Below are 15547 nucleotides of genomic sequence, written 5' to 3' on the forward strand. Positions count from 1 at the left end.
TCTCCCTCTGTCCATGGCCTCACATTACTCACTGCTTTTTGGATAGATAAAATGTGAGAAATCAGAACACAGAGCAGCACACAAGGGTTGGTTTTAGATTTAAACATAATTTCAAAAGAGGTCACCTTCATTTCTAGTAGTGTTTATGTTTGCACCAGAGCATTTTTAGTTTTATGGTAAATTTAATCCTTTCTAATATTTGAATTAAAAGGTATGGTGTATACTGACTCTGAGGGGTTCCGTTTATGAGGGATGCACCGAAATGAAAATTTGTGGCCGAAGCCAAATAAAATATAAACGCTTGGCCGAATACAGAATACCGAATATCGAATCGAATTTTATAGTGCATAAATAGCCTAGAATACATTTTCAGACATGTTTTTTTAAAGAAAGTAAATGTTTATTGAATATTCTGACATTTTTTAAATATTCCAGTAGTATTTGCTTTTCAAAAAAAGCACAACAAAGTTTTTCATTTATATTAGCCCTTCAAATACAACAAAACATGCATTCCAAAAAAAACTCAAGTGCATTAAAGGGGAGGTATGATGAAAAAAAATCACTTTATAATGGTTTTGCTATGGTGATATACAGTACATCCCTTTAGCCTCATTCAGAGAGACAAAGTTGAAAAAGTTCTGTTTCCTCCCTTGTTTTTCCACATTTGTAAAAAGTCAGCTTTGAACGTGCGAATTGGATTTTGTCCACGTTGGCAGGTGACGTCACCTAACACGCCTCCTAGAATGCCCAAACTGCACTACTTTTTCTGCTGCCGATCATATTGGGAGTCACTGTTGGAGCCAAGGACCCATTGTTTACACACATCAGCTGTTAGCACTCCTTGCTAATGCTACACCAATCTATACAGTGAGACCCGACATCGCTTGTGAACTGAGGAGGAGGAAACGATGGGGATGTTTACGGATTCGTGGCTCACAGCGCTAACAACGAGCTCGGTTGCGGAATTGGACGGCTTCCAACTTTTACGCGGTGACTGACGACGGAGAGCGGAAAGCACAAACACAAAGCATATTTGACTCAATCCAAATTAAATGAACGGAAATTACTTCGTTGTACATTTACTAACTGGTGTTTTTCTGGCTTTAAGAATGGCAACTAGTTAGACAGATTGAGTCAAAGTGTTTCCTTCTAGTTTTTTTTCATCTAATTTTTGTTTTTATTTAGGACTTGGACTAATTTAGCATTTGTTTAACAGCTAAAGGCCAAGCTTCAATAAACGATTGTTCTGGGAAATTGTCCAAGCATCATCTTTGATCATAGTCAAGGAGATTGACTCAGACCACATTAAATCACTCACAGCTATAATGCTATTATAGATTGTCTTGTAAATTAAATGACATCGTCTTTGCAAATTCTCTGTAGACTGTTTTTTTTATCTGATATACGGCACCAGGGGGTCTCAACTGGTCTCAACCTGGGGCCCACATTTTGCCACGGCCATTAAATCGTGACCCACTTTTTTTTTTTTTAGAATTCATTCAATCAAATTTAGTTTTTCAAAAATAGCTGTTGAAAACATATCTTTTGAAAAATGTAAATCTACATTTTTTCCCTGTGCAACATGTGTTTCACAGCATGCCTGTCAAAAGAAAAGTTTATTTCAAAATAAAAGACTAGTCCAACATGAGAGACTTTAAGTATTTATTTGTTTTTGACCAGCTGTAAGTGACCCACCCAGTACAGGTCCATGACCCACTTTTGGGTCCCGACCCACCAGTCGAGAAATGCTAGTCTAAACAGCAGATTATAACAGAGCTATTGATCTTATTCTATGAAAACACATTACATCTGCCCTAATGTGTACTCTATGTATATAATCATTTATAAAAGGAGATTACTGTTTGGTTGTAAATAGGGATGTAACGATTAATCGTAAGGCAGTTATAAATCGATTCATAGGTACCACGGTTCACATCGATGCTCTGTCTGCTAGCATAGCTTCTCTTCTTCACTGGTGGAATAACTGCATGCCAACTGACTACTGGGTTACCAGCGCCCTCGGCTGGTCTAAACAAATATTTGACGTAAATACAGTAAAATGACTGTTTTTTTTTTTTTTAAAGTCCAATTGTTAAAGCACAAAATACATTTTCAGTTGCACTTTTAAAAAGAAAAAGAACTATTATGCAGTTTTGAATTGTTTACTATAGAACCAGAATTTAAATTAATAGGTTTCTTCTTCATTTGTATTATTCCTTTATTTATTTCATTCAAGATTTATTTTTAGTTAAATTGCATCATTTTGAATAGTTTATCAAGGGATTCTTTTGACAATGAAAAATAAAAGGAAAACTAGTATAGTATTTTCCCCAAAAAAATAAAGGAATATTTTTCAGTCATTTGTCAACATTCCCATTTTGTAAAATAAATCGTGAGAAAATCGTATCGTGAACCCAGTATCGTGAATCGAATCGTATCGGGAGTTGATTGAATCGTTACATCCCTAGTTGTAAACTATGCTAAATAATTTTAACAGTGCTGCAGATCATGCCTTGACAACCTAAACTATAAATATCCTCCTTACATCAGTTTAGGAATGTTTGGAGCTGTAAATACAGTAACTGATTAAAACAATGTGAATCTATAGCTTTGGCTCAGGATAATCTAAGTTAAGATCAGACATTTTTCTCTCCTACTTTATCCGTGTGATGTATTTTCCCCATTTCTGCTGCTGTGAGAATGTTCTTTATTCAGAGATGACTTTCACTGTACACAAAAAAAAGCTAACAGTAGCATCTTTGTCCTTGTCATAAAATGCTGCTGTAGGATAATATTTTGTAAAAGCTCTATATCATAGAAATCTAGATGTATGTAAGAATATAAGCTCATTGTGGTAAAGATGTATACATAAAAGCCTGATAGAAAAGGTGTTATAGGATAAATTAGGGCCTGCTTTTGAATTACGTGGTGACATAAAACAAAGTAAAAAGCGTTCATTGGTTTAGTGCTCGACGGACATTGTCACAGATTAATGTAAAAAATCAAATATGCATTATACCATTGGTGTCAACCTAATTTTAGTTCAGGGGCCAAATATGGACCAGTTTTAATCTCAAGTGGGCCTCAGATTATAGGCAATAAAATGAGCAATTTTGTTATTCATGTGCCCTAGTTTGTACTTCCACCTATAATAGTATTTGAAGTGATTAAGACACCGACACTATCCAAGCAATAAATGGCAGATATCAGTCCCTGCGTCATCTTACATTTCCTTGATTTTGTAACACATCGTTTATTCAGTTTGGGGAAATGTTGGTAAATATAATTGCAATATCATAAAATGTGATTTACTTATCGCAAACCTTGTACTGTCCTGTTAAGGTCAGAGAGTTTAAGAAGTGCAGTCCACATGTTTACATGTTTCATGAAACGTGAAGCGGTAAAGCCACAGATTTGTTTGCTTTATTGTTGTGATTTGTGCTTTAAAATGTATATTTTATATTTATTTAAAGTTTAAATAAATCTGAAATTGTTTATTATGAAACAGATTGATTTATTGCTTGTGTTTTTTGAAAAATACATGACAAGAATCCCTTGAAAAAATATTTGCATATTAAATTGCAATCGCAATATTAAGGAAAAAAATTGCTATTAGATTATTTTCCAAAATCGTTCAGCCCTAGTTTTCGCTGCCATTTTTCCTTTCAAAATGGGAGCTTTAAAAAGGGCCGGATTTGGCCCAGGGACCTTGAGTTTGACACAAGTGCATTAGACTTTCCAAGAGAAGTTCTACAATGCATAATCAACACAAAGCTGTTCTGAGGGCACACACAGTGTTGTGCCCATGTGGTTGCCAGGCAGCATGGCCACAAACATTCACTGTTCTGTGAAACAACAAGTCAACACACCATGGGTAAAAATCATCCCACAGACTGGCTACATTACATACTGTATATATTGCCTCTCCTGGTGGTGCAAATGTAATAAAGAATAATTATTGATGCAAAGATAGCTTTGTACTGTTTCTACACTTTGTAAAGCCCTGCACACCCACACCCTGAGGCCCTCCCCTGACTCCTCATTAGGGACTGCACCAGACAGGCAAAGATTTCAGGGTCAGACACACTCCTCTTTCGCTGCACTGCTGCGGTTGGTTTTTCTTCCCCATTTGCTCGCTCCTCTCTCTGGCCCCAGGGATGAATATCTATGGGCAGGACTCTATTATCTGGACTTTAACTATTGAGGCACAGGACTCTGAGGGAGCCTCAGGACTGAATTCATTAGAGTATTTACTATTTATCTATACACAGAGCTTAAAAAACTGACGCTAACCTCAGGAAACCATTTCTAACTTTAATCTGATCTATGGTTTTTCACCTTAGGGTGCCAATTAGGACACAGGGTCAGGGGTTCTGTAGGTGGATCATTGTAATCATACAGCACTCAAGAGTGTCAGTGCTCTTCCTGTAATTAGCATGAATTATACAGTCCTGTCACTGTGTTGTGGTTTTTTATAGCCCTGCACAGTTCAACAGCAACAGGAGGCTGCAGTTACTATTGTGTGTGAACACTAAGCTTAGTCTCATTCATTTCAGAGTCACAAAGCGGGAGCTGTAGGCTCTTGGAACAGCACGGCTCATCCTGTGAAACCATCTGCCACTCGATGCGCATTGAGGACTTTGAGTTTTACTATTTTATTTTGAACAAACTGCAAATGCAATAATACAAAAATAATATTACAATAAACAAAAGATTTGATACAGATGGCTTCCCTCCAGAAAAAAATGCATAATAATAATTACATATATTACTGCATACACATACTTTTTGTACTCAAAAAGGGAGTGGGTGAAAGTATACATTTATTAGTTCCACTCCTAGTTCTACATTACAGTAAACAAATAATCTAATTTTCAGCATCCTGTTTTCTAACCATTGCTGCTGTTAATAAATTAATTTTGTCTCATCTTTATATTATTTTGATTATAATACACTTTCAAAATTGTCATACACTTCTGGTTTGTTTGAAACCAACAATGCTTTAACATTGGAAGGCCTGTGTCTTGTTTATTAATACTTCCTAATACTTTCAAATACTTTCCCCTCCTTTCAATATTACCAAGAAGTTGTTTCACTAGTTTTGTCAAGCATTGAGTATTAAAGGTGGGATGAAATATCATGCGACAAGATAATGCCATAAAACGTCACAAGATCCATTACACACTAGATTGTTACTATCCCCCGCTACAAAGTGGAAGGGGGACATAGGTTTGAGCTCCGTCTGTCCATGTGTCCGTCCGTCCCAGTTAAAGGGGACAGCTTTTCTCAGAAACTGTTTAAGATAGAATAACCACATTCGGTGTGTGGCTTCAGGGTTTCAATACCTTGATGGAGTTCGAAAATGAGAAGCGTGCAATTATTTTTTCAGGAGTTATTGCCCTTATTCTGTTTTTTTTACTCTGTTCAAGGTGTCTTCAAAGGGGACAGCTTTTCTCAGAAACTGTTTAAGATAGGATAACCAAATTCAGTGTGTGGCTTCATGGTATCAATACCTTGATGGAGTTTGAAAATGAGAAGTGAGCAATTATTTTTTCCGGAATTATTGCCCTTGTTCTGTTTTTCTTTACTATCTACAAAGGGGACAGCTTTTCTTAGAAACCGTTTAAGATAGTTAGTAATTTTATATTCTGATGTGATAATATTTTCTTATGTATACATCTAGATTTAGGACATTTAGGAAAAGGTTGTGAGTTATAATGAGAATCAATTTGGTGGGAGATGTTGATGACTGTCTTCTTTTTGTTTTATATTTCTATTGAGTTGAAAAGGTCATGCCCAGAATAAGTGTTAAAATGTCCTAGGGGTGTGCATTGCCATAAATCTGATGATACGATTTGCATGTCACGATATGATATATCCCAATACTAAACAATATGATATACATTGCGACATCAATAATTACAAATTGGTATGAAATACAATTAATTTTTTTTTTTTTTTAACTTGCAAGACCAAGTAAATGGTAACTAATTGTAATTCATTTACCAACATCAAAAATAAGTGGTATGTTTTTCAAACTGTTAAATTAAATTATTCTAAAAAGTTAAACTTTTGGTTCTACAACAGATTCTGATTCTATAAAGTCAAGTAACCACATACATCTATCAAAGTGCCTAGTAGGTTTTATGAAAATAAAGTGCAATCAACTTCCAAGCTAAAATGCATTGAGGAGTGAGGTAGTTTAACAAGGTCTGATGTGGTTCACTGACACTGTAAGCACAATTTTTTCAAAAAATTATTTAAAAAACACGATTAAAAGAATCGATTTGGAAATTTTGGGATTTTTTCGTACACCCTTAGTGTGACCAGAGTTAAAGTCAAATAAAACCTTTTTTCTTCCTTTCATTATTGTGAACCCACTATCGTATAGCGTATCGTGAACTAAGTGCATCGTCCCACTTCTATTGCATATTGTTTAAAAACGATTTGTGCCAGATTGTCACTTGTTCATCCCGTGGAGCTCAGCTGCTGCTCAGATGTGAACAGCCTCTCATCATCTGTAGTGTGAATGTGAGCTCATTCAGTTCAGGTTGACAGATTGTGCTCAGAATGAATCAACGTTTTTTTTGTTCCTGTGGCCGTTTCTCTTCATCGTTTCATTAAAAACACAATCCTCCTCCCGAGAGAGAAAGAGAGGGTACCTCGGGCCAGTCGACCAGAAAGATTAGGAGATCTGTGTGTTCTATCTGTTCCAACACATCCTTCTTTATGAAGCATAACAACAAAGGAATGAGTCATGAAAGCTGAGTCATGCTCCCTCCTCAAGTGTCCTCCCTTGTGACTTTCACCAATCTGCTTATTGATCCTGAATCTAATCATTCAGCAAATTTTTCAAGCGATCAAAAAAGTACGGCGCCCCTAAAGAAACACGGATATTTTTTTATTTTTCTATTGCGTGCTCACGTAAAAGTTACACGCGAGCATGCAATACTAGTATTGCATAAGCAAGCACATAAAGGTGATTGTTAACCCTAATCCTAAAGCTGAAATAAAGCTTTACTAGCTCTAGGGATGTAACGATTAACTCAACTCCCAATACGATTCGATTCACGATACTGGGTTCAGATTCTCCCATGATTTATTTTACAAAATGGGACTGTAGACAAATGATGATTGAAAAATATTCCTTTACTTTTTTGGGGGAAAAAACTAGAAAATACGGTACTATTTTCCTTTTATTTTTTATTGTCAAAAGAATTCCTTGATAAACTATTCAAAACAATGCAATTTAACTAAAAATAAATCTTGAATAAAATAAATAAAGGAATAATACAAATGAAGAAGAAGCCTATTAATTTAAATTGCAACTGAAAATGTATTTTGTGCCTTAACAATTGGACTTAAAAAAAAACAAACCGTCATTGCACTGATTTACGTCTTATTTGTTTGGACCAGCAGAGGGGGCTGGTAACACAGTGGTCGGTTGGCATGCAGATATCTTGCAGTGAAGAAGAGATGCTATGCTAGCAGACAGAGCTAATAGAAAAACGTGACTTTTACAGATATTCAAGTATTACAGATATTCTTTCGGTGCTAAAGGGGTAATGAATCATTTATTAACATATTTAAGAGTAGAAGGCGGCCAGAAAGAAAGTATTAGCAGAATCCTCCCGCCGCCTACACTTCTGGATAGCGCCCTCTGCTGGTTAAAAAAATTACTGCGATTCAATTTTCATAAAATCGATATCAACCGTGATACCTATGAATCGATTTTTAACTGCCTTACGATTAATCGTTACATCCCTAACTAGATCCTCTAACATGATGACTGACGTTTATAAGCGCGCACGTAAAACATTTTACGTGCGCGCGAACTTTTGCGCGCACACGTATTAGTTTCACGTAAATGTTCAACGCGAGGTTTCACACATGGAACCTTTACGTGAGCGCGCAATTAAAAAAAATATCCGTGTCCGTTTAAGGGCTCAGTAAAAAGTAAGCAATGATAAATAAGCACTTTTTATTCAAACCTGCATTCAAATAAAAATTGTTAAAAATGGTTTCATGGTGAACCTGTGGCTGTAACAATTTTTGAATATGTAAAATTATTTACATCAAAATGTATTGTGTTTTTTGTTTACCTAAGGGTTATACTGACTCTGAGGGGTTATACTGTTTATGCATTCTCGCTTGCGAAGTTCTTTACTTTAGTCAACTACATTTACACACAAAATATTTGACTTACTCCCAAGAAAATTTTATGAACTGAAATGACTTTGTTGTACATTCGTTAACTGGTGTTCTTCTTGCTTTGAGATTAGCAAGTCATGCACCCTCCCCAACTTAGTATCTTCTCTTCTAGTTTAATGCTGAACCTGTGGCGGTAACAGTATTTGAAGAAAAAGTAAGATACATCAAAATAAAACAATTAAATGTACAATGAAAAGTTCTTAAACATTGAAGCGTTAACCTTCAGACGTTTATAGTACACACACTATGAGTTAAATCGTGCATTTTTTGTAATAGTAGTACTACATATTTTACATATTGTTACTGCTTTAAGAAAAAAATGTTTTGAGATTCCTTGAATTCTCTTTCCTTGGCTGCCTCAGATAATAGTAAACCATTAAAAAGGACTCACACTAATGCTTTTTCCAAATAACAGCATGTACTTGCTCTTCATTCATCGTGAGTAGAGGAATGTCGGTGCTGTTGTGATCGTGAATTATTGATACATCACATGAAAAATTCATGCTTTCCCTATTATCAATAAAGCCCTATCATAAATTTTCTACAATAACTGTTTCCAGAAAGAGAATACAACAATGTTTGTATTATGACAACAATATTTGAATCCAGACTCTTGCACAAAGGCATTGAACCTTTTAAGCAGCTCTGTGTTGTGCACGTTCACCGTGCACTTACCCTCTCTATATTCTATAGAAAGCGTCACAATGAATGACTTGCTCTTTGCTGTTGACACCTGATTTGATTTTCTCAATCAAGCCTCGGCAACTTTGTCACGACAAGTCAGCTCTTAGTGCTGTGAAAACCTGTGTCAGTAAAATGGGAACACTGTGTCTATTGATCCCAGTGAAATAACAGCCTATGCTGGCAGGCTACAGCAGGTATCCTGGAAGGACAGCTGTTGTGTTTAGTTTTACTGGGACTCGTGTATTTCTTTTTTTATGCCAACGACGGTAGATAAATCCCTGACATGGATTAGGATTTTGATGACAGGCTTTAATCAGATTTTTTAAAACTGTAGCTTCATCCTTTTATTCTGACGTTCTGACTGTGTTCTCTTTGTCATCTCCAATCAAGGCATTTGGCCAGGCTTACACCAACCAGCGTAAGGTGGCAGAGGATGGAGAGACCAATGAAGAGACTCTGCTGCAGGAGTCGGCGTCCAAGGAGGCGTACTACATGGGCAGGCTGTTGGAGCTGCAGGCCGAGGTGGCACTCCGCCGCTCTGTTACGTCTAACACCCAGGCAGAGAACGAGAGGCTCGGTGCTCTAGTGCAGGAGCTGAGAGAGGTGAGTGGGCCAGTGGTGCGTGATACTAAAGGACTGGATCATTCACATCACATTCATCAGACATGAGTTTTATCCAAGACATCCTGCTGGCAAGTGGAGTTTGCTATTTTTTATGTTGATTTCCAAAAGCATCCGTGACTTTAAGGGAGTGTTCATACAAAATAAATAGAAAAGAATAGAATAGAATAGAATATACTTTTATTCATCCCCAGAGAGGAACATCACTTGTTGCAGCAACACAATAAAGGTGCTTTCACACCAAACGCGACTGAAGTGACGTGACGTGTGTAATTTGAGCGACGAGCTCCCTCCCGCTTCAGTGCAGACGGCTGCAGCGGAGGCTGTACGGCTTCCTCAATTTATTGGGGCAAAATTAAAGCGGTTAACTTCTTGAAAACCACAGTAACTACTGATCATAACACATTCTGAGTGAACTCATCCTTTAATATCTACGTAAGTTGATCATTTAAATCGTAAAAGCGGGGCCAAAAGGAAAAGAAGTGTTCAACCAACTTTCTCTTTCTCTCTTCCCTGTCACCGGCTCAAACACACACACACACACACACACATTGTTCCCTGGCGATTGCGTCACCGGAGCGATGAAGTGATGGAGTGACCAAAAAGCACCGCTATGTGCAAACAACACATCAGGGGCGATGGAAGCTACTGCAGCAGACAGTAAGATACAAAACGTAAAAATTATAGGAATGACATAAACAAGAAGGAAAAATCAAATTAATAAATAAAATGAAATTAAAGAGCTTTATACAATAGTTATCTGAAAAAAATATCAGGGAAATAAAACCTGTCCGCTGATACCACAAAAAAAAATGAACACCAAACCAAGCACATATTCGGTCTCGGGGAATCAAACCCTTTTGTTGATACCATGTTTGGCCCGATCCGTGCACTTTTAAAATCGTATTTCACATATAAATGTTGCATTTATCCATGGTTGTATCAGATACATATATTGCACGATTACACGTGAATTAGCGGGATCTCCTGAGTCCTTGCTGCAACAGACCATAGCCTGTAAAAAGAACAACAGACACATTGCAAAACAGGAGGCGGTGGGGATTGCTGGACAGCAGTTTGCGCTGCAGTAACGCAACGGTGCAGTTTCAGAGCAGTGACGGTTCCAGTGGAAATCCAGGGTGAAACTACAAATTCAAAACAGTGAGTGGAATACATAAAATAATCCTGTTTCAATAAATTACAATAAAATAGATTATTTTATTTGGCAATAGTGCTTTTAGTTTGTGGTGAATTTCTAAAAAAAAAAATGCCTAAAAAGGTAGTATTTTGTTAAACCCCCATGTGGGGTTGCCAGAAATTTCTAAGAAATCAAAATAGATTTTTTAATATTTTTAATTAATATTGATATTAATAAAAAATTATATATTTTTATTGAAAACAACACACAATCTTTAACTGTTTTTCTATATGTTCACTTTGTGAAATATAAATCTACTTAAACTAAAATGCAGTTAAAAAAAATGTCTCAGCTGAAAAATGTCTTTGGTGTCGCCAGAAATGATTGATATCAAAATGGGGTCATGATCCAAAAAAGGTTGGGAACCACTGCACTAAATACTGTTTCTTTATACTTATTTACAAAATGAGATTCTTTAAAGTGTGTGTTATCACTCATTCATTCCATCATCATGACCTATAGTTGTTTTTCAATAGTTTTCTGAGCCAAATGTTGTAGTCAGACCAAGGGGGTACTTGGATTCAGAAATAAGAGAAAGGGGGTACTTGAGTCAAAAAAAAGTTGAAGAACTGCTGCTTTAGAGCATCTAATCCAGGAGAAAGTAAAACAACAGAGAAAATATAAATCATCATCCAAACACAAATTCAATAAAAATGTACAATATTTGCATTAGATCTGGGCGATTTTGCCTAAAAAAAAATAAAAAATTTTTTTTTAGTTTTGATTCAATTTTTGATTTTTTTTTTTTTTTCAATGCACTTAAAAATGACTACAGACATCAGATATATTGTCAAAAGTGCAAAAGTGTCATTGTCCTCAAGAGTTAAAATGCATAGAACAATTCCAAAATAAAAAGTAAATGAGGCTCTGTCATTCAACAATTTCAAGCTTTAACCCAGGTTTAAGCAAAAGTGTAACAGCTACTTCACAGTAGCTTTAATTTTCTGATTAGGAAATCAGATAACTACATATTTTATAACATATAACATTACAGTTAAAAAATTATAAACTCTTCCCTTAGCATCTCAGCATCGTGCGAATAAAACATTAAACATGTCTGTGACACACATATAGCCTATTCAAAGGGTAAACACATGTAAACAAAGAGGGGGCGGGCTCACATCGCGCTACGGTAACCCACAAGGATTGAACGTGAAAAAGTCAGAAAAAACTGTGGTGGAAAAAAAGAAAAAAAACTGTTAATTTTTTTTTTTTTTAAACTTGAATTTGCAAAATAATAATATTTTTTATCTACAAATTCAATAAATCGATTAAATCGATTTTTTTCCTTTTTTGCCCAGCCCTAATTTGCAGGGCTCACAGTTTTTCCGTGTTTATATCACATGGTGGCAGCCATTTTTAATCTGAAATTGTTGAAATAACTAAATTTTTCTAAAATCGTGCAATTTTCCTTAATTTATTCCGCAAAATTTCTCCCAATTAAATAACAATTGGTTTTCCTGCCTATAATCTGCGGCCCTCTTGAGATCAAACTGGTCAGTATTCGGCTCCTGGACTAAAATAAGTTTGTCACCCCTACCTTAAGCTATTCTATAGTCTCTCTCATGCATTACCGGTCATGTGACGATGTTTGTATGAGTGGGAAGTAAAAGGCAGAAATGGGTCAAAGCCCAACAGAACGCCCTGAGTTCTGCTGAGGGTCACACACAGACACAGTGACCACAGCCTCATTGTTGGATACAAATCCAGCTCTAAGCTGTTAAAAAAACAGAAATACCCTGAGCTCGGCACATGTGTTGGCATAAAGAGCAGGCTTGGTGCTCTTTACTTCCTGCAATAAAGAACACATGCTTCATGTGTGGGTTCTATTGTCAGATGGAGGGATAAAACATGAATATGTATGTATGTAAATTCCCTACAAAGGACACATAATCCATACCTAATTAAAAAAAAAAAGCCTGATCAATGTATTCAGGGTTGTTTGTAAGCGTTTGATGGAGTGTCTTTAATTATGGAGGAAGTGTTCATGAACTACCTTCTATCTCTCTTTGAGATCCTGCTTAGCTCACAGGATAATGTCTGCTAATGAGAAGGAACATGACTTTAACACATTTCACATCAAATGGTTTCAAAACTAGTCCTAGCATGAAGCTCCGCCCTAAAAATAAACACATTTCAAAAACGGATGCAGAAGTTCAGAAATCGCATATAAGTATTGCACATAAAAAGTACAAAGACAGTAACTCCTCCTCATTTATAAATTAAGAAATAATAAATGACTTTTAAAAAAACCTAGGGGTACGTGAGCACATTGCAGGGGGTATGTGGAAAAATTAGGAATTTATTTCCAAGATAATAAAAAAACAGTGCTTCAATAAAATGGTACGTGTGCGCTATGACTTTTTAAAGTTTAAATGCCTGTTTAAAGAGGACACATTTAAAGAAGCTCCTTTTTATGTAAATGTCATAAAAGTTATACATAATTATTTGATTTGTATTTATTTATTTATTTACAGTATATTACTGATTATTTCTATTTATTCTTGTTTTTTTCTCATTTCTATTTTATTATTTTTCTTTAACAATGTAATCATAGTATATTAATATTGATAATACAGTATTAATAATACAAACATTTACTATAGTATTATTTCTTATATTTATCATTTTTATTGCCTTGAAGGCATCTTAATTCTATGTTTGATTTGAGTTAAATAAGAATATAATGTCTGAATATTAATTGTTCAATTTAAGAAGATGACATAAAATGACTTGCATTGAATATTGAGTATGAGTGGGGGGTACTCATGGTATGACAAAAAGGCTCAAGGGGTACACAAGACAAAAAAGGTTGGGAACCACTGCTATAAGAGATGTTTCACTGCTGGGATTGTGTATTGTACTTGTGGATTATTATAGTGTTTATTTACAATAGCAATACATTATATAATATATATATTACAGGTTTAACTCACCTACACCAACTAAATCAGACTGAAACATAGGAAGTGGTAATATGTGACTTTCAAATGACTTAAATTATTAACAAAATAAAAGCTATGGACATTAACATCTCATGGTTTATTGGTCAAATGTGAAACGATATTGCTTAATAGCATAATGAAAACAATGTCTTTTTATTTATTTTATTGTTTTCATTTTACTATTTTTTATTTTTTGTTTAAATCAGTTTTATTTCTATTTATCGTTTTTTTAAATGCACTTTTATTTCTGTTTATTGTTTTATACTCATTTAGTGGTGGAGCACATTTGCATTGTTTTGGTTTTATTGTTTTTATGATCTCATGTGCAGCACTTTGGAAAAGTTTTGCTGTTTAAATGTGTTATATAAATAAAAAAGAAAAGAACAAAAAAATTGATTAATGAATCACATTAATCAACTTCATCAAACACATATACTTGCTTTATAAATGTAGTATGGCATTAAGTGAGAATATAAATGCATGGGGGGAAAAAAATAATTGAGCGTTTTATATTTTGTGCAGTTGTTCATTGTTAGATTCCCCAATACTACTATATAACTACTATATACAGTAACTATACGATATACAACTACTTTTAGCAAGATTTCTCTCTCTGAAAGATTGAGCTTCTTCTGAACAAATACCCCCTCTCACAGCTTTCAGTTCCGGCCTCCTGAGTCCTGTTCCTGAGTCTGAGTCAGCATTTCTGCCTCATATACAGGGAGCTGCGGGGAGGCTGCAAACTTACCTCTGCAGCAAGAAAAGTGCTCACACGCAGCATTATTCTTCTATTGTCTGTTCTGTTTTCCTTCCACACACATTGTTTTATGTCACAATGATAACGTAAACACCTGTCTTGCTTCAACCTTTTAATTGGATACGAATGTAGAGAAACGTCCATCTGTCTGACATCCAGCATTTACTTTAAAGATTAGATGACTATGCATGTTTTGCTTTTTTTTTTTTTTCAAACCTACATGTAGTGCAGTCTTTTGGTGACAGCTATGCATGTTTTATTATTGCAGTTGAAAAAAATACTTCATTTTTTTATTGCATGATTGTGACAGTCACCAGCCCTCCCTAAGGAAGGGTAAGAATAACTTTATTAAAGGGAGAATAGAAAAAGAGACTGCAGCGTTACACCGGGAAGGGGGAGTCAGGGTATGACAATGGAAGGGGTGAAGAAGAGTCAACTATTTTAAGGTGGGAGTGGAATGTGATGTTACAGTTGTGCATATTGTGTTGTGTTTTAAATGTTATTTAGTTTCATTGTTTGAATTGAAAGGATTCTAATGCTGAAAGTAACTCCTGATCTAAGTACACTGATTATTTTTCAAAGGCCGACGCAGATACCGATTTTTATTCTTTTTTTAATTCAGCCGATGGCCGATATCTAAAGCCGATTTTGGAAGCCAATATACTTTTTTTGAAAGCACATTGATTATGAAAGGCAATTGAAACACTCATATGATATAAATGTGGGGTCCTTCTGTCATTCAAGCCGTGACTGCAGCTGCCCACATGGGTGCCTGATCAAATATCTGTATCCTATTATATCCTTATCCTATTATATTTGCTTTTTATTTGTAAGCCCAATTGACTTCTACCTCTCCCATGCACATGCTATTATTATTATTATTATTATTATTATTATTATTATTATTATTATTATTATTATTGAGTTTTTATGTTGTATATTCATACATCCAAATGGATGTTTTTTATGTTCTTTCTTTTTTCCTTTAATGGCTACTCTAAAGTGCTAAATAATAAATTAAAAAAAAAAACAATCTTGAAAATCTTGAAAAATATAATGAAATATATGTCGGCCCGATGTATCAGTCGACCTCTAATTTTTCTCCTTTTGAATGTGATCACGTTTTGATCC

General features: G+C 35.3%; 1 protein-coding gene across 5 annotated transcripts in view; it reads left to right on the forward strand.

The window, feature by feature from the left end:
- bicd1a (bicaudal D homolog 1a) overlaps window positions 1–15547 on the forward strand; it is a 45993-nt gene that overhangs the window by 14042 nt on the left and 16404 nt on the right. For all 5 annotated transcript variants that reach the window (XM_028450433.1, XM_028450434.1, XM_028450437.1 and 2 more), the window contains exon 2: window positions 9286–9498. In XM_028450433.1, the coding sequence (XP_028306234.1) occupies window positions 9286–9498 (213 nt within the window). The remainder of the gene's footprint in view (window positions 1–9285; window positions 9499–15547) is intronic.

This window comes from Gouania willdenowi, chromosome 6 (assembly GCF_900634775.1).
Source record: "Gouania willdenowi chromosome 6, fGouWil2.1, whole genome shotgun sequence".
Taxonomy (NCBI): Eukaryota; Metazoa; Chordata; class Actinopteri; order Blenniiformes; family Gobiesocidae; genus Gouania; species Gouania willdenowi.